Below are 19938 nucleotides of genomic sequence, written 5' to 3'. Positions count from 1 at the left end.
TCATCGGACTAGCAATGAAAAAATAAAAGAATAGTGACTTTTCCGAAGTGAAAAAAATCAAACAATCACTTTTAAAAATTACCATATTTTGTGGACTTTAAAGTTGATACTTTTAGCAAAGTGTCAGCCTCAACTTATCGTCCACTTCCACTTCCACAACAATGCATTCATTTCATTTGTTTTTGATTGCTTTCATTAAAAATTTTGGGTAAACTGCAATCAACGAAAGCTGTTACTCAAACAGTCAAACTGGTGATTGAGCTCGAAGATTATTGATCATTGCCACTATCCTTTATGAATGAATATGATGATGTTCACAAAAACTTTAAGACCATTAAAATATATAAACAAACTCTAGAAAATACGTCAACAAAACTCCTTTTTACATGGAAGACATTATCGAGGGTTCTGGAGTTATCAGTGCTTTAATATGCAATTTTTAACATTTTTACAGTATGTCGTAACATATTCGCACATGGCTCAAATTATAATCAGTTAAAATGTTATCTTAATGGCTAATTGCAACCAAGTTTAAAGGTAACATTTTTTAACTGTATTTCGAAATAACAGGTAAAATTATTTATGAACTACCGCTGATAATTATACCTATTAATCAAACTTCCCGCTAATTTCACACCTGGGTGCCCACGCTTGACATGATTACAATGATGATCTGAGGCTTCAGAGTAACTGACACATGATTCAATAAAAATAATTGAACTCACAGACAACGTACACGTTAACAAAAATACAAATATGTATTTAATTCAGAAATACTACATCAAGTAACATCACTGGAATAATATATTGCGAAAAAACAAACCCCTCAACTTGGATCTCCTACAATATAAATGCACATGTCTTACCCTCAACTTATCTGGCATATTTGACTTGTCTACATTTTATTCATCAAAATTTGGCAATTCGACTTACACACCAAAGCGACTTACAGTCCAAAAAATACAGTTATTTACGCTTGATTTCACAATTTGACAGTGGTCAGTGCTTATTTTTGGTAGCTTCAAAAAATAGGAAGCAGAGATAAGTAATATGAAACTTTGATATGAACAGGTCTTTTAAGCACGAGATTTTGTTTTTATGGAAGGTACATCAAAACAATTGAACTTTTCTTTCTAAATTCATCTACCTTGATTGTGCCATTTCTAGCCCCTGTTATCAGTCGTCGCCATGATTCATCAAACACCATACATGTTATTTCCTCATTACCATGAGCATTAGAGAATACAATAGACTTGTTACCACTCTCAAGCTCCCATACTGCTACATTGGAAGAATCACATCCCGTCACAACCTGAAATTACACAATACATGTTATTTCCTTGTTACTACATGTATGAGCAATAGAGAATACAACAGACTTGTTACCACTCTCAAGCTCCCGTACCTCTACATTGGAAGAATCACATTCTGTCACAACCAGAAAATCACAGTAGTTAATTATCCCCCCTTTGACCACAAACCTTGTTGAAATACTAATCTTTAGTAATTACTGCAAATATCTCTCACTTGCATCTTTAATGTACATTATTCTAGTATCAAATTGATGAAATATTTTAAATGAAACAAAACATCATAGTTTTTAAAATCATTGAAATATGTGCCTACCTGTTTAAAGAATGGGTTATATATTGCACTACAGAGTTGAGTTTCATGAGTGACGGTGTGTGATGTAGTTGGTTGACTGGTCCTGCCTAGCTTTAACATCCCTATATAATCATTACATGTCACAAGGAGAGCATCCTGGGGAGAACATTGTAGATGGATTGGGAACTGTCCGTGTTCAGGCATTCTTCCATGAATACTGTTTGGGAACTTTAGAGCCACGGTCTGCAGACAAGACTGTTCTTTTATATCCCATACTTTGACAACCTGATCAAACATCAAAAATGTTAGTTTCAAACTGTAATTATGACCTGAAGCCATTTTTTATGTAAAACTTGGCTTCCAGATTTTTTACCCCATTTATGTCACCTTCCATTGATCCATTCTTAATTTTTTTTATCAAAAATGTATTATCAAAAGGATAAAATCATAATAACAACTTACAGCATCCTTAGAGTAGCTGAACACTTGTACCAATCCTTCATGAATTTTGACTCCAATGACCCCAACAGCATGACCTTCCAGAATAGACATAGGTTTGTGTGGTACATAAGGGTTCCATAGTCTCACTAGATGGTCCAAACTACCAGTTACTAACAGGTTAAGGTTCTTATTGAAGTCAAAACACTCTACTCCCTAAAAGTATACATTGCCATAACAATGAATAGTTTTAAACATTATATTATAGTGATACAAGTCAACAACTTATGAAAATCACTGATTTCCAATTACTGTGAAAGTACTTTAATTTGTGGATACCAATTTTCGTGGATAAAGGAAGAAACACAAGTTTGTGCATTCTTGAATTGTGGTTTTCAGGTTTTCTGCATACCAGTGATTTAGCTAGCGCTCGTCATTTTTGCCATTTATGAAAGGAATTCATAGATGACCAAAATATTTTAGATTGTTTTCGTCACTTAAAATTTGAAAAGTGTATAAAAAAATTCCATTTAAAAAGCATTTCAGATAAATTTTCAACAATTTCATCACCTTAATATAAAAGTTGATGAAAATTGTCAATTGAAAGTTACACAATTTCACCTGGCCTAACGCTTTGACAAGTTTATGACCCTGCGGCCGCGCTTGGTAATTACCGGGTCAACCAGGTGTGAAATACATTCTATTGTTGTTAACCTGGAAAGCCTCATATGTGCATCGTTAATAATCCTTCAAAATAACAACAATTAATTTATCAATCTTTTGATCATTAGGAGCACAAAAGATAATCCTGGGATTCTCACTCGTCTTCAGCCAATTGTTTTCGACCGCCGGAAAAAGCTTCAAGATGACTCGAGACGCTTCCGATTTTAAGTACGTTTAAAATATAACTAATATATAATTAATCTAAGAATTGGTCATTTTAAACGATTTCGATCTTTAATGGATGCAGACCGATATTTACTCCCATATAAAAAACAAACCCTTCACGAACTTCGCACATATATATAGCTATCTATTTTTAGAAATTTAAAAACAGTGTCTCCAATGTGTGACTGATTATTTAATGGATTTCAATTAATTTTAACGCAATGCCGGACAGTTAGGAAGTATTAATCAACGAAACGTCAACAAAACTCCTTTTTACATGGAAGACATTATCGAGGGTTCTGGAGTTATCGGTGCTTTAATATGCAATTTTTAACATTTTTACCGTATGTCATAACATATTCGCATATGGCTCAAATTATAATCAGTTAAAATGTTATCTTAATGGCTAATTGCAACCAAGTTTAAAGGTAACATTTTTTAACTGTATTTCGAAATACCAGGTAAAATTTTCTTCTTGAAACGAATCATAATGATTACGGACTTCTTCAATGCGACTCATGATCCGGGGTCAAAGGTTACTAAAAAATTACCACCCAGCAGTAAGACATCACGGAGCAACCACTTACAGAGTTCAAAATGACTTAGCCAATGTGGCCAAGCTCCTTTCTATTTGTCTATTTTCAGCTTTATCATCTGGTGACCATGAGAGGGCATTTAGTAGGTACAATCTGATCAAGACCTACATGTATCGTAGCAACAGATTCAAGGTTTTATCAGTCTATTCTCTGCTAAAGATTCGTCTCCATCCTTCTGATTTGAGGAGTTTTAGGTTGAAGAGGACTTTTGAGGTGTGGTGTTCGGGAAAGGACAGGAGAATTTTCTCATACCATAATAGTAGCTTTTGTCAAATAGTAACTACTTCTAGACTTAATGCATCAAAGCTTTGTCATGATGTTAAAAAGACCTGTTTTTCTAACAGTAATTATTTTATTTTATCATGTAACACACGTTTTCTTATAGAAAATAACATATTATATTGTATTAATATATTTAATTATAACATATTATTATATTTATTGTTGTGTCTGTGTCTGTAAACTTAAAATAAAAATAAATATATTAAGAGTGTTTATGTCTTTATATAGTTTATGATACTATTGACTATTTACAAAAATCTGCTGCCCATAATATGTTGTTTGTGCTTTACGCAAAAGTGACTAAAGCCCTCAAAATCCTAGCTAAAACCCTGAGTATACACATCAATGGAAATCTCCTATTTGATGGGAACCAAATTTCATGGATTGGCCTTCCCACTAAAAACAACAAAATTGGTACCCCACGAACAAATAGTACTTCCACAGTGCAAGTGAAGCTATGTTAGGAAAATATTACTAATATAAATGATGTCATTTGCACCATCTCCATGTCTTCTTCCATATTCCATGATCTAGTGTAGCATACAAATTCAAACATAGCTAACACCGCTTTGTCAAAAGATAATTCAGACTATGCAAAAAAATATTCTTAAAAATAACCACATTTGTACACTTTACAAAATGTTCTGAAAGTACAGTAAATAACATCAGCACAGTGAAACCTGTCCAAACCAAACCCTATTTGACTACAATATTGGTCCGGTTTAGACAGGTGTTTGGTTTACCAAGGTTCAAAATACATTTAAATTGATATAAAGGGACTTTAAAAAGTGTCTGACTTAGACAGTTTTCAGATTATACAGGGTTCAGCTTAAACAGGCTTCACTAAAATTAATTAACTTCTCACCTTATCAATATTAAAAACATATTCCTTAAAAACTTTATCAGGCACCTCCTTAGCTTCTCTCAGATTGTTAGTAACATTGGCTATCACTAATGATTTGTTTGAACTACTGGTAGATGATATAACACAGTTTTTATCAGGTATATATTTAACTTGTCTGATAGAATTAGGTGGAACTCTTGGTTTCTCATGGTACATTTTCTCATATAAAATGTATGTTCTCATTTCTTCCTTTTCTTTATCTTCCTTGTCCTGTGTAATTGCTACTTTCTACAATCACAAGAACAATGATTATCAGAATGGATGTTGAATACAATTTTTTGTAGCTTGTGACTTGTTTTATTGCTTTTTAAGTACCATTCTGGGTAAGTTTTTGTCAATGATGGCACACCATTTTTCTAAATTACGTCTTTTTTGCCTCAAATATATATTCAATACATCTAGTGAGCAACCAAAAAACTATCAAAATTTATCCTGAAGCATCTGTGACATAGATATTTTTTTTCAGGTTACTAGTATATAGGGAAAAAGTGCTGGAAATTTTTTCCATAGTGCATTTCAACTAAATTTGACCTATCAATATCTTAAAAAGGCAAACTTTACAAACACTTTGATGGTTATTTCTGAAGATTATAAGGTATTAATTAATACTTCTTGGAGATCACAATAAAATCTCCGTGTTTTTTTTTCTTTTTTTTCATGTGTGACACCTTATGTACATTTTGCCTCATTCTTACAGAAGTACTTAAAACATCCTCGATTTTAATTGAAAATTGTACATGTCAGAAATTAGTTTTCCCTGATAACATGACAAAAGCAAATCTTCCATTTCATTGGTTTGGGTTTTTAGACATTTGTCCATAAAATAATAATAAAATAGCTTTTTCACAATTCAAGGTGTAGACTTTCTGTGAAGAGATCATCCAAATCTTACATGCTAAATTCATAAGCAATGGCAAAAAATTAGTAGTCAACTCTTCCTTGCTTGAAAAATCTACTTCATACCATAATCTAATGTGAAAATTAACTATTATTGTGCTGTGCTTTGAATTTCATCTTTATAACTTTGAATACCAATGAACTCATATAAAATTAATATCTGATATCCAGGATATCAAGGAAAATTCAAGTCTTGTTATTTGAATTAAGTAACTTTCGACATCAAAGACACTTCCTGATTTATTTGTATTTTTTTTTTGTAAACAATTCAAAAATCTAGTTATGCTGATGGAAGAAAAACTGACACAAAGGAAACAAATTTCCAGTAAGAGGAACATCTATCATTGATAGTCATACCTTGAAAGATAAGGCTACTTACATTCCAAGGGACTCTGACAACACCACTTTCATTTTTAAATGTTGTGGCGAAAAGTCTTGTGACAGGTTTCTGGAAGTACAGTAGATGTATGGCACCAGAATCCACTCCCATCAGTAGCAGAGATGGACTGTTAGGGTACTGCAAAGTATATATATAAGTTCAATAGTAGTCACACATATCAACAGACAGTGGCAATATTTACAAATTATTTAATTTTTACCTACTACAGGGATCGAAGTAAGGACTCTTCCACAAACCAGTTGGACAAATGTGATTACCAGAGCTAATTTCATCACTAGTTAAAAATCTGATATATGCAATTCTTCAAATATAGTTTTTGTATAATATAATACTTGGATTTGATATCATTATATATGTGACTTACCTTTGGATCATACCAATAATCCAAACAACTAGCAACATCTGTCATAGCTGAAATTGTAAAAGGAAATGTAAATCTCCTACATAGTTCCTATATCAACATTTTTACAACTCTGCCATGCTCGTTGCATGTACTAAATCCTGCCTGTTTCTGTAAATTACCATTAATCACAAGAGCTTGTCATATTTGTTATAAGTAGTGCTCAAAGCTTGAAATTAATTAACAAGGATTTTCAAGATAAAAATACTGAATCAGATGAAAAAAAAAGACTGTTTACCCGTCTTAACATCATTTTTTATTTTCTTAGCTGAACCTTTTAACTGAAATTAATTCATTCAAAACTTTAATCTAGAAGAACTAAATAATACAATGGAAATTTACCATGTAAATGGAATTCTAAATAATACTGGTTTGTTGAGCAATCATAGAATCTGACATCTCGACTTGTAGTTGCAATAGCTATCTTATTACAGTTAGGCATATAAACAGCATCAGTGATCCAAGTTTTGTAACGACGTTTCTGATTAGTCTGTTCAGTGGTTTCATCCACCATGACTATGTGTTTCTCTGGGAAGTTCATGTGTGGATGCCATATGTTAATTACTCCTTCCTAAAAATGGACACATACTGGTGAAACACATACTACAGTGAATTATTGTTTCATATAAATAATGCCAAAACCAGGATTGATTTGAAGTTCAAGGTCATATTTAGTTTTACTTCAACATGTAGTTTACTTGGTAGCATATTACTTGATTAGTTTTTGAAACTTATTATATCCATCCCTCAGCTGTTTTGGTATGTATACAAAGTCACCTTTAGCTAAACAGAGTAAATTATGAACTTTCTGTATAAACCTTTGATGTTGGTGTCTCTCATCAATCATTATTGCATGTTACCTTTTGACTTATATGGAGAAAGTACCCTTTTGTTGTTTTCTTTTTACCTTTGTACATGTATATGTCTACTTGGAAGGTTGTTTCACAATCATACCCCACCATCTTTACTTCTCTATACTTTTTCACAACTGTTTTTTTTTTTTTGTTCCAGAATAGACAATGATTGCTTCAAACAACTCAGTAGAACTAAAAATCTTTGGGTCCTGATGGAATTCTGCACAAGACCTTATGTAAATATAGAAATAGGAATAGACTCAAAAGCAAGGTAAAAACACTTAAAATGGACTTAGAAGTTAAGTTATCTCCATTTGGAGGTATTGGACAACAATTAAATTCCTTCATGCAGATCTACAAATGCCTAACCTTCCAATAAAATCATCTAATTCCTTTGAGTGGAGTTGCACTTACAAAGTATTAACACAAAAAACCTTGAAGTTGGATTATATCCCTATGCACACACCAGACAATAGCCACATTCCTCTACATATGATGCCTAACCTTCCTATAAAATTTTATCATAGCTCCTGGCTTGGTTGAGGAGCAGTTGATGAAGGTACAGACAGAGTGTTTCCTATATACCCCAATCTTTGGTAAAAGATGGCGTAATAAAATCTAAGTCCCATAATGACTATCAAGTATTTGTTGAATAAAGAAAAAGGAAACAACTAGCCTAGTGGTCTTAAAACAGATTTGTCTATTTTTTGTTGCAGAGGGATGTACTAGCAGGCAGACACATAATTTACATGTGGCTCAGTTACTTTGTGGTACAAGATCAAAATTGCTTTTACCAAGGCACAGACAGTTTCAATTTTGAAACTATATTTACCAAGTCCTGCAACACTGCTACAGAAAGGTATGATAACTTTAAATGACTTGACTTATCTTCAGTAGGGTACAACATTTTTCAAGTTTGGAAAAAACTTTGTAATGATGAATCTAGAGTGTTTACAGGAGTGTTTCAGGTGGAGATCAACAGTAACATCACCAAGTATTTTTAATATTTTTTTGAAAACATCATGCTCATGTAACCTAGTAACCTCATAAGCAGTATTACTCTTAATATTGTAAACAGGATTACAAAATTAATACCATTCAATCAAAAAGATGAAAAGATAATCTGATGATTAGTATGTATTTTGGAAATACAACTTTGCAGATACATGCTGATACTGCTTAAGATGGCAGTCATAAGCTTCTTAAAATTGCTAACAAAGCTAGAACCATGAACAAAATGACTGGCTTGATTCAAAATATTGTATCTGAGAAAAAAAGCTGTCTTTCCAATTATTTTCTTATAATTGACAAGATCATGACTCTTAAATAATTCGAGTGTATCTGATATCAAATAACAATATGGCTATATCTCCATGATCTATAATATTGAAAAGTTTTTTATACTCAACAAAAGGTACCTAATGCTGCTATACATGTCATAAAATCACACAATCAAAATGAATAAGGACATTATCTAAGTTACAGGTAACCAAGTACAGATATTGTAGGCACCTTTCAAGTAGTATTGTTTTTATTGAAAAGTAGCTTGAAATAACTTGGTGTGATTCTGGATCAATTACTTTGTTTTCTAAGAGGAGGTGATTGAAAGTAAAAAAAAGCAACAAATTAAATAAAAGATCAGTGTTTTCTGCATGCCTTAGGTATCAAATTTGATATTAAATCACCACAAAATTTAAATAAATGGTTTTAATCATGTGGATGAATTTAATTTTAGACATGATCCTTTTATAAATATTGACTTTATTTACCTCAGTCTATATTATTCATTGTATATGTAAGCTAATCCTTTTGAAAACATAAGGTTACAGAAAGTTCACACCAAATGTCAACATTATTTCATATCAATTTTTAGGGTCAAAGTGATAAAAAGGCATTGTCTCCTTTTAGCGCTAAAACCAACTGAAACAAGATGTTGCACCTTATCCTGTGCTAAGAATATCTTCACTCAACAATTTAATGGTAAACAGGAAGTAGATAAGCAAGGAACCTGGAAACAGGAGGCGTTGCCATTATGCATTCCCAATAGAAGCTGAGAAATCTGTTACAAAAAGGTGTAACAGACAGACTGACTGATAGACAGACAAGATGATTCCAATCATTAAAAATTTGCAGATTAATTTCAACAAGTAAAACCTTTGTAGGAAACAACTGGTTTGTGGTATGGATGCACTATGAATGTTTACTGATACTGTATTTTCCATCACATGTCACAAAACCTTGAAACCTGTTTATAAATGACAGAGACTTCCAATGCTTAAGTACTAACCTTACTAGCCCCATATGGGTCTGGGAGTCAAAAGATATAGGCTTGCAGCAGCGCTAAGCTTGTCGTAAAAGGTGACTAAATAGTGCTTAGAACCCTAGCCGGGGTTATGTGCCCCAGGTGGTGGAATGGGGTACCCCTTGGCATGCTACATGCTCCATTATAGCTGAGATATTGCTGCTTGGGCATTAAATACCAACAAATCAATCAATTAATCAATTTAACCTTACTAAATGGTATTTGGGTACTAACCTTACTAAATGGTGTTTGGGTACAAACCTTAATAAATGGTATTTGGGTATTAACCTTACTAAATGGTGTTCGGGTACTGACCTTACTAAATGGTGTTTGGGTACAAACCTTACTAAATGGTATTTGGGTACAAACCTTACTAAATGGTATTTGGGTATTAACCTTACTAAATGGTATTTGAGTATTAACCTTACTAAATGGTATTCGGGTATTAACCTTACTAAATGGTGTTTGGGTATTAACCTTACTAAATGGTGTTCGGGTACTGACCTTACTAAATGGTGTTTGGGTACTAACCATACTAAATGGTATTTAGGTATTGACCTAACTAAATGGTGTTTGGGTACTAACCTTACTAAATGGTATTTGGGTACTAACCTTACTAAACGGTATTTAGGCACTTACTAAATGATATATGGGTACTAACCATACTAAATGGTATTTGGGTATTAACCTTACTAAATGGTGTTTGGGTACTAACCTTACTGATATTTGGGTATTAACCTTACTAAATGGCATTTGGGTACTAACCTTACTAAATGGCATTTGGGTACTAACCTTACTAAATGGTATTTGGGTACTAACCTTACTAAATGGTATTTGGGTACTAACCTTACTAAATGACACATATCTAGTAGGATTATCAACTGTAATCATCTTGGTTGTTACTTCTTGCTGAAAACAGATTTTTAAGGTCAGAATAATGTTGTTATGGGGTAAACAATAGTTTCACTTAATCTCTGTCAATAAAACAAGAGCAGAACTCATGATCTTCTTTTCATTTTAAGTATCAATAACCTTAAATAGATCTAATGACCAAAAAGTATACAGACTGTAACACTATCAAAACTGATAGCTGTGTACATTGGGAGTTAATAGCACTAAGCATTCAACATGTTAAAAATGTACAGACAGACAGACATTTGTATACCATAATATATCACTTTGAAGATGCGATTATAAATAAAAGGGCTAAACTATTGAATAAAACGAAGCATTATGCATTATTGATGTATCATTTCCATACCAAACCTTTCCAATTGAATTTCATTCATATTTCTATTTTCAAGTGTTATTTGATATTTTTCAATAATCAATTTTAAATTACATTAAAATTTGATTAAATATTTACATTACAGTTAGGATGTCTAAATCCTATTCTGACAGTCCTTTATTGAGCAATACAAAGAAACAGTTTAATGCAATTGTGTCCACCAATTTTTGTAGTTGTTAGTACTTCAATGAGGAAAGATTTGACAATATACATAAACTGCCATGCAGGAGACTTAGTAATGATTTGTTACCAGGCATAGAAATTGTTGTTGAATTATTTATGTTCAAATTATCTCAATTCATTTACAGGTAATTATGACAGCTATAAAATTCCACAAGACAAAGGGACATGCAAGTTTTAATCAATTTTTTTTTTTTACAAAACTATTCCTGCAGTAAAATTCTAACCAAGGTTACTCTCACTCAGCATGATATAGACCCTTTTGTGCTAACTGTGGAATAGTTGACAAGCATGCATACAGCATGCTCAATATTCACTTTCGAAGGGAAATTCTATTGTTCTACCCAAGCCCTACCTTGCGGAAGTGTCTATTGAGCATGCCCATCAACTTACCACAAAAGGGTCTATAATTATGATCACAAAAATAGAATCTGAAACTGAAAAAATACACACAAACTGGCTTTGAGACTATGAAACATTGCTGACAGTATAATATGCTTTAAAGAAGAAACATCTACATGAATTCATGAAAGGACACATCATCTTCAGCTTATCTCCAAATGAGAATTAATCTAAATTTTACATTATGAACATCAAATAATACCTTAACTTTTAAACTTCAAAAGTTTTCTACTAAAGTATTAAAGTATACCGTAGTTTTTCTTTAATTCATTTAATATATTATATCCAGCCTTTGCATAAAGTTTCATAGAATTTCACACAAGACAAATGGACAGATGGAAAAAGGACAACGCAAATCATGGATATAAAATCCATATACATCTTTGATACAATATACGATCAAAACTTTACTACAAGTTGAGGGTGAATCCTTGTTTAATAAAAAATGCTACTTTCAGAATATCTCTTAATCGAACTGAAAAAACATAAACTTCATGTAAACAATATCAACACGTAACATATCAAAGTAGATACAACTTTTTCCATAAGAACTTGAATGTACTTGCTTCATACATCAGTTGTAACCTAAATTTTATTATATATACTGACCCTATTGTGTATTACATGAGTAATTTTTGCCTCAGCTAAGAAGGGGATTTCCCTCTTAGTACTCATGTAGTCATTCTCTCTATAGAGTAGAAGGAGATATGTACAGAATTCATTCCAGTCTACGTAGCCATTACATGTCGAATCAAGCTGTCAAAAATATATAGCAAAATCAAAACCACAAAAAATGTCCAGATAAACAACATACACTTAGTGGAATGATCAGATAAGAGTACCATAAATCAAGTTATTTTAAACTAAAAAACAATCTTCAATAATTTCAAAAAACTACTGATGCTCACAGAGTAGATTATGCCAGCATATAGATCTTGCACCATTCTGCTTTTCTTATTGTAAAATTTACCACAGAAAAAAAAACAGGACTATTTACTTTTTTGTAGTCTAAGTTACAATTTCTCAATTATATACCAAAATTGCTAAAGTTTTATACTCAACATTTATATGATTTGTTTTGAAAAGTATGCTACCATTTAATGTAGTATAAGATGTTGTCAGTCGATTTAATACCTTCAAAAATAGTTTCTCCAGATATTCATCGTACTCATTAGTTTTTAGAACTTTAGACACTGTAGATTTAAATTCCTGTAGATTCATCATTCCAGGTTCTCTTTCCTTGATCTTAGAAGGGAAGTAACTTGAGGCCTCCTGTACAATAACACCATCTGGTTTAAAGCTGAGGAACTCCTTCATTAGAGCCTGTAGGTGGTGAAGTTTCATCTGCTCCTCTAGTCGGGCATTTTTGTCCTTCTCACTGAAACTAAATAGGAAAGAGATGAAGTTTCATCAGCTTCTCTGGTTGATCTTGTCCTTCTCCATACCTATTAATCCCCCACATTTGAAGAAATCAATGAAAAATTTAGAATCTGCCACATAAAAAAGTAAGATTTGTGGGAGGTTTTTACTTAACTTATAACATTTTCTGTGAAAAATAAAAATTTGTCCTTAAGTAAATATTTCCCACATGAGAGTGTCAATGGGACAAAATTTCCCACTTGAGCTGTTCCAAAGATTAACAGGTACACTTAATCACTGAAACTAAACAAGAAAGTGGTTAAGTTTCATCTACTCAAGATAGGCATTCAAGGATAAAGTTTCATCTGCTTCTCTAGTCAGACATTCTTAGACTTATCACTGAAACTAAACACTAAAGTGGTTAGATTTCAATGAAAAATTTGTTAACATTTGGTTACTGGAAAACTTAAATTCATTCAAATCAATAGATGAAACAAAAAGCATAAATACACAAGACCCTTGTCACAATAGTGTATGGTTTCTTTGATATCCATCCAATTGTCTAAGATATGAAGATGGACAGACAATAGATAGAAGGATGGGCAAACTTGGGCAAATATCATCTTACTGCCACTTTACACTTTTCAATAAGTATGGCATAATAAAAAAATTTCAATATTTACACTGCGAAAGTATTATTGTTCGTGGGGTACCCATTTTTGCGGTTTTCATGGGTTTAATAAACCATGATATTTGGTTCCCAATGAAAGGGAAATTTTCCATTCATTTGTATGACTGAGTTGTCAAATCCATGAATTCAGGAATCTACGAAATGATAATTTTCCCCATAACCACAAAAATCGGTACCTACAAATAAAAGTACTTTCAGAGTAGCATTCAAACTAAATCTGAAAATATCTAGGATCAGAAAACCTGAGTTAACTTCAGAACTTAAATTTAGATAGTTTAAGCAGCATCTTACTGCCACTTTACACTTTTCAAAATGTATAGCTTAATAAAAAAAACATTAATATTTATATCAAACTGAAAATAGCATTCAAACTAAAACTGAAAATAACCAGGGAAAACTTCAGAGTTTTCTTCTTAAATTTAAAGTTTAAATAGCATTTTACTTCTTACTAATTTTTCAAGCTTAATTGTCAATCATGGAATTTATTTTGATCCAGCAGCAGCTGAGATAAATGTAAACAAAAACTTCAAATATGATTTTGCTACATTCAACAAAAAGATGATGGACCAGCAAGGTAAAGCCTTAAGAGTTGGGGTATAAAATTGAAGATGAACAGCTAAAGATTCATAAAGTGCCACATAAATATTTAAAGTGTACTATTATCATGTCCTTAGCATTGCTATATAAATAGTACAAAATATGCATAGATAAAATCACAAAATTCATACCTTAAATTCATGCCAAGCATCCTGATTGTTCAAGTTTTTAACTTAATCCCAAAAAAAAAGAAATTACATTTTTATAAGAAAAGAATTCCCTGATCTATCACCACTGCACAATAACAAAGTTTTTGTGTTGTCAAACATGGACTATATTGATTCCCCTTTTCAGTAAATATTGGCTGCTATTAAGGTTATATTGTATAAAATCAATGAAACTTAATGACACAACAAACAAAATGGTCATTAACAACATCTCCAACACAGCACCAAAACCAATTATACAACAATCACTATAGGATCCTAACTACTACATAAAATCATAAACTAATCAACAAGTTTATTATCAATACTGATAATTGTTTAATTTCATCCAATGAAATACTTCAAGGACCAATGCTACAAAAGAGATTTTATTGCCAAGACATCATCATGAACATAAATCTAAAAAAGGGAATGTGCTGAAGATATGAAAAAATGCTTTTTACATGTATCAGTTACTAAAATAAGAACAATATTATTCATTTTATTTTTTTTCTATAGATTAAGTTGATTTTCGTCTTTTATGAATAGTTTCACTTCATTTAATTATTAAGGCCTTTTACAGATTGCTTTATGGTATGGGTTTTGCCCACCATTGAAGACCATGTGGTGACCTGTAGAAGTTAAATTGTTTGTTGCTAGGCTTAAGGCAAATGACTCATTGGCAATCATGCCACACCTCCTATTTTTATATCCAGGAGTCAGCAAGCAGTCTGAACACAAAAATGAACTCAAGAGAACATTGTCTGTAAGGAGGCAACAAGGTGACTCAAACAAAAATTCATGAGAACAATGCAATCCGGTAGCTCAAATTCCAGGGAACAATGCGTGTAAAAAGACAGTTTGCAGGTTCATAGACAAGCTTCCGAGAACATGATGTTTACATGGACAGCTAGGTGATTCAAAGACAAGCCGCTGAGAACATGGTGAGTACCTGGACGGCTAGGTGGCTCATAGACAAGTTCTTAAAAACATGGTGTGTACATGGACAGCTAGGTGGCTCATAGACAAGCTCTTGAGAACATGGTGTGTACATGGACAGCTAGGTGGTTCATAGACAAGCTCTTGAGAACATGGTGTGTACATGGACAGCTAGGTGGTTCATAGACAAGCTCTTGAGAACATGGTGTGTACGTGGACAGCTAAGTGGCTCAAAGACAAGCTCTTGAGAGCATGGTGTGTACGTGGACAGCTAGGTGGCTCATAGACAAGCTCTTGAGAACATGGTGTGTACATGGACAGCTAGGTGGCTCATAGACAAGCTCTTGAGAACATGGTGTGTACATGGACAGCTAGGTGGTTCATAGACAAGCTCTTGAGAACATGGTGTGTACATGGACAGCTAGGTGGCTCAAAGACAAGCTCTTGAGAACATGGTGTGTACATGGACATCTAGGTGGTTCATAGACAAGCTCTTGAGAACATGGTGTGTACATGGACAGCTAGTTGGCACATAGACAAACTCTTGAGAACATGGTGTGTACATGGACAGCTAGGTGGCTCATAGACAACATCCTGAAAACATGGTGTGTAAAGAGCAGCCTAAAGGCTCTAAGGTGATTGTATCATATATCTGTTACAGACACTTTAGACTGTACTACATGCATTTTAATACCCTTTACAAATATCAATTATTTTCCATCTAATACTAGTAAACTAGAAAATGTACAAATATTTTTTTGCAATATGCATTATGGTAGCTATCTTCTCTAAAGATGTGTATTGCTGATCTAAATTGAAAGACATTAAAGAAATCTATTTTAAAAGATTTGAATGACTACTCATCAGTTCTTAGGTCTACTTTCTTCCTTTGAAAACCAACCAATTAGAAATACACCCACTAAGTTAATAGAATTTGACATCACAAGTGCACAATTGGTGTCACTACTTAAAAATTCTGTTTTAAATAAAATTTCATTTACATACTTCAAAACAGCAACCATAATACATATTTTGAAAGCTTTTTGAATAAAAAATACTCTTATCATTTCTGAAAGCTTTTTGCATAAAAAATACTCTATCATTTCTCATCAATAGAAAGCAGGTATGTCCTACAGGCCAACTATTTAGATTTGTGATAAGTAATATTCTAATATCTATAATTTAATATTTACATACATTTCTTTTTGAACAGAACAAACATTATTTTAAGGGATAAGCACTGTAATTAAGTAAGACTAAACTCATATTTAAACATCTTCATACAATTTATGTTTGCCGACAATGATGGATACAGATAACAACCATCGAAATAATACATAGGATCATACCAATATGGTCAAATAATGTGGCAACATACAACATATAAAAGCCTTTTTCAACTTTCCCATTAATGGTCATTTCAAAATTCAACCAAAATATTTCATGTGTTTAACAATAACTACATTAACACTCACTGCTGTCAAAATGAATTGTAATCTTAGTCAGTAGTCACATGGTACAGTTTATACAATTTTTGTAAAGAAAGCAAAACATTTCAGGTCAAATGTTACCTCTCTTTCTTGATTTAATTTAATGACCTAAATGATAATCCATCTACTACCAAAACTGATGTGTAAAACCATATCCAATGAAACCTCTCTAAATTCAACACTGAATAATCTGAATAACTGTCTAAAGCAGGAAAAATTATTTCACTTGATTTTCACCTGAACTGAGCAAAAAAACTTTGTGATACAGCTCAAGTGAAATTACGGTGAATCAAGTCAAAACATGAAATTCAGGTGAATTGAATTTTATGTGAAGCTCAATTAAGATTAATTTCATGTGAAAAATATTTGCCTGTGTAAAGCACACTTTTCAAAGTCCCTTAGTATCACTTTAAGCGTATTTTGAACCTGTCTAAAGCAGACATTAATTCAAGTCCCCTATGTATCAATTCATATGTATTTTGAACCTAAGTAAACTGAACACTAGTGTATACTGAACCAATTTTAAAATCCAAGGAGATTTAGACAGGTTTCATTGTAATATAAAACCAATGCAACATCATACTGAACAATTTATTGTTGTTTTATTCATACAACTATAATATAAATGAAAAAAAAGAACAGTTTCATCAACTCAAACTCAGCTTTTTGTTTGACAACCTAAATGCAGTCATCTCTGGTAGATATTTGGTATCTTATTTTGCTCAAGCTGCAGTAACAAACCTGTAGGACTCTTCAAGGTAGAAATAGTAACTTATATTACAAATTTCAATCTTTTAAATGAAGACCAACAGGTATGCAGTGACAATGAAATAGTTATAAAAGTGTAAATGATTTAGATTGAAAGACTTAGTGCTGGCTACTATTTACCTAGTAATTTATATCAACACTTTTATCTTTAATTAAACATTCCACAGAATAGAATTAAAATTTGATAAAGTATTTTACTGAATACCATTTTAAACCCTTTAATTTTGTTTTATTTCTGTTTCCACTCAGTTGTTGAATCACTACAACAATTGCAGTGTTCATTACATTTATTTGTATGTTGTGATAGAATTATTTAAATATAAAATAGGCTTTTTCAAAAGTTGAAAATACCAAAACTTCCAATGACCATATTGTCAACTCATGCATGGGATAACACAAGCACTATATGCTACCAGGTTCTATTTTCAAAATATGTGGAGAAAAATTTTAGTTGACTCCAGCCTTACAAGATCAATTTAATCTTGAATTTGTTAATATAAATATAACCAAATTAATTGTCAAAATTGAACAAATTTATTTTTTATATTTTTCTGGGGCAGGTAGTAAACATTTCAGCTCTTACAATGTAAGTGAAACTTGTATTCATGTTCCAGTCTAATGGTAATATTCTTTTAGTTTTTTTTCCTAAAAAAATATTCCTCTTGTAATAAACCTACCCTGCATTATCAAATGAAACAGATTTCCTCTGTCCCTCCGCAGTAGGAGGAACAACTGATATTGTTGCCATAGAAATTTCCTGATGAAAACTGTCTCATAAATGTCACAAATTTCTTATTGCTAGCTCCTTATGAGTTCAATTAATAATCCAAATGTAAAATCCTCTTCAGTGATGGTCTTAAGACAGTATCAAGTACCAACAAAAAAATGGCATTTAAATCCAACTTTATGTGAAAGTACTTATAATGTTATGAATAATTCAGCCATTGTTGTGTTAATAGAATCTCTCTGTTGCTGCTAAGTCTGCACTATAACATTCATAATTTACTTAATTCCGAAATAAGCAGAAATCATATTTACAACATCTTCTCAATCGAATCAAAAATTCCATCTCGTATGAAAGAAATCTAATTGGTAAAATAACATACTAATCAAAGTGTTTAACGGAGCAACTTTTCTCAAGTCTTATCTAACTATACCAATACTTTTACATTTTATCTCAACCGTTCATTTTCCATTCAATAGCCCCATTTTACCATAAGAAAAATGTCACTATGAGTTAAATGTCTTTTTAAAGTTCTGTCTAACAATACACTGCCTTTCTCTGAACAGATCTTATTGTTTTGTATAATAAAGATCTTCACAACAAAAAAACAAAAATCGTCATTTAATCAGCAGGTTTCTCAATGTGACATATAATTAGTACCAAACTTATATGACAATAATTGGATAGCATTATTCAAATATGCCTAATATTTTTAAATTTCAATTCTGAAAGCAGTGAAGAGGTGGTAATCATCTCAAAATAAAATTGTGAACAAACTCATGTTTCTATTGACATAACTTAAACATTGAATATAGAATAAACATTTATATGCTATTTCTGGCCAAAAGTAGGGTACTTTGATCAACATTTGTCTGAAGTCAATGCACGTTTTTTTTTTTTATACAGCAGGCTGTAGAAATTCTCTTGAAGCTCTAATTATGCACTATGTGTCAAACGCTTTGAGTAAAATACATCTACTCTTATACATAAAAGGTGTGACAGTTCTCATTTGAAGCAAACCTCTGTGACTACTTCAAATATATTGCATTTGCCAGTTAAAAGTATGTGAAGTGTAAATGAACAAGTTAACTACATTAATCCCTTAATCCCATCCCCTGTCCCCTACTCCAATGTGGTCTTAATCCCATCCCCTGTCCCCTACCCCTATGTGGTCTAATACATCTAGAAAAAAACTCTAAAAAGGAAAAAAACATAGGTTTTTGACCTTCTGACCTCAAAATCAATGAAAAAAAAAAGAGGGACACTAAAATAGTTATAATTTAGTTGTACATTTTTCTTTCAACTAGTGTAAAACAGTTGACTTGAATGTTCATAATGGGTATCAAAATTGATGAAGTATGGTAATTAAAAAAAACGTTTAATACCATATAAAGCATAACACTATATCCACACCTTTTGATAGCAGAGAATTTTCCAAGCATAACAAATATTTCAATTCACAGAGCAGTGGTACATTTTATATTAAACTTTTTTTATGCAATCAACTATATATATTCAAAGATATGAAATTTAAAAGCATAGCCACTCATACTATATAATTCTTAAGAAAAAGGTATTTAAATAACTTCGTTTTTTCTCATTATAAATACTCCTAGATTCAGATTAAAAACTTAATTGTATATCACCTATCAAATTTAAATCCATAAGTAAACTTGAATAATGTTGCTAGAACAGTCACTAGAATTAAATGTGAATATAGCTCACAAAATACCATGGTACCCATATACTAAATGTCCTGTATGTACAAAAATCCTTTCTCAAATTTTT

General features: G+C 32.0%; 1 protein-coding gene and 1 long non-coding RNA gene across 9 annotated transcripts in view; one reads left to right on the top strand and one right to left on the bottom strand.

Moving 5' to 3' along the window:
* LOC148619317 (cilia- and flagella-associated protein 337-like) overlaps positions 1–19938 on the bottom strand; it is a 48366-nt gene that overhangs the window by 8602 nt on the left and 19826 nt on the right. For 5 of the 7 annotated variants that reach the window (XM_088579062.1, XM_088579061.1, XM_088579059.1 and 2 more), the window contains 10 exons: positions 12571–12820; positions 12046–12192; positions 10413–10475; positions 6753–6981; positions 6375–6421; positions 5990–6127; positions 4675–4941; positions 2068–2259; positions 1627–1890; positions 1148–1312 (listed from right to left, as the gene is read on the bottom strand). In XM_088579062.1, the coding sequence (XP_088435188.1) occupies positions 1148–1312; positions 1627–1890; positions 2068–2259; positions 4675–4941; positions 5990–6127; positions 6375–6421; positions 6753–6981; positions 10413–10475; positions 12046–12192; positions 12571–12820 (1762 nt within the window). Of the gene's footprint in view, positions 1–1147; positions 1313–1626; positions 1891–2067; positions 2260–4674; positions 4942–5989; positions 6128–6374; positions 6422–6752; positions 6982–10412; positions 10476–12045; positions 12193–12570; positions 12821–14214; positions 14350–18103; positions 18693–19938 lie in introns of those variants that run through there. The other 2 variants (XM_088579064.1, XM_088579065.1) reach the window with 2 other exon arrangements.
* Positions 6937–10567, top strand: LOC148619318 (uncharacterized). 2 transcript variants are annotated; one of them, XR_015921571.1, is made up of 4 exons: positions 6937–7074; positions 7422–7535; positions 7981–8123; positions 9173–10567. It is a non-coding gene; the product is annotated as an uncharacterized LOC148619318 (long non-coding RNA). The 2 variants fall into 2 exon arrangements; XR_015921570.1 differs by having other exon boundaries at positions 9138–10567.

Source organism: Perna viridis, chromosome 4 (genome assembly GCF_037379345.1).
Source record: "Perna viridis isolate PV_CMFRI_1.1 ecotype Kerala chromosome 4, ASM3737934v1, whole genome shotgun sequence".
Classification (NCBI taxonomy): domain Eukaryota; kingdom Metazoa; phylum Mollusca; class Bivalvia; order Mytilida; family Mytilidae; genus Perna; species Perna viridis.
Note: the sequence above shows the minus strand (reverse complement) of the source record. Positions and strands in the feature narration are given on the sequence as shown.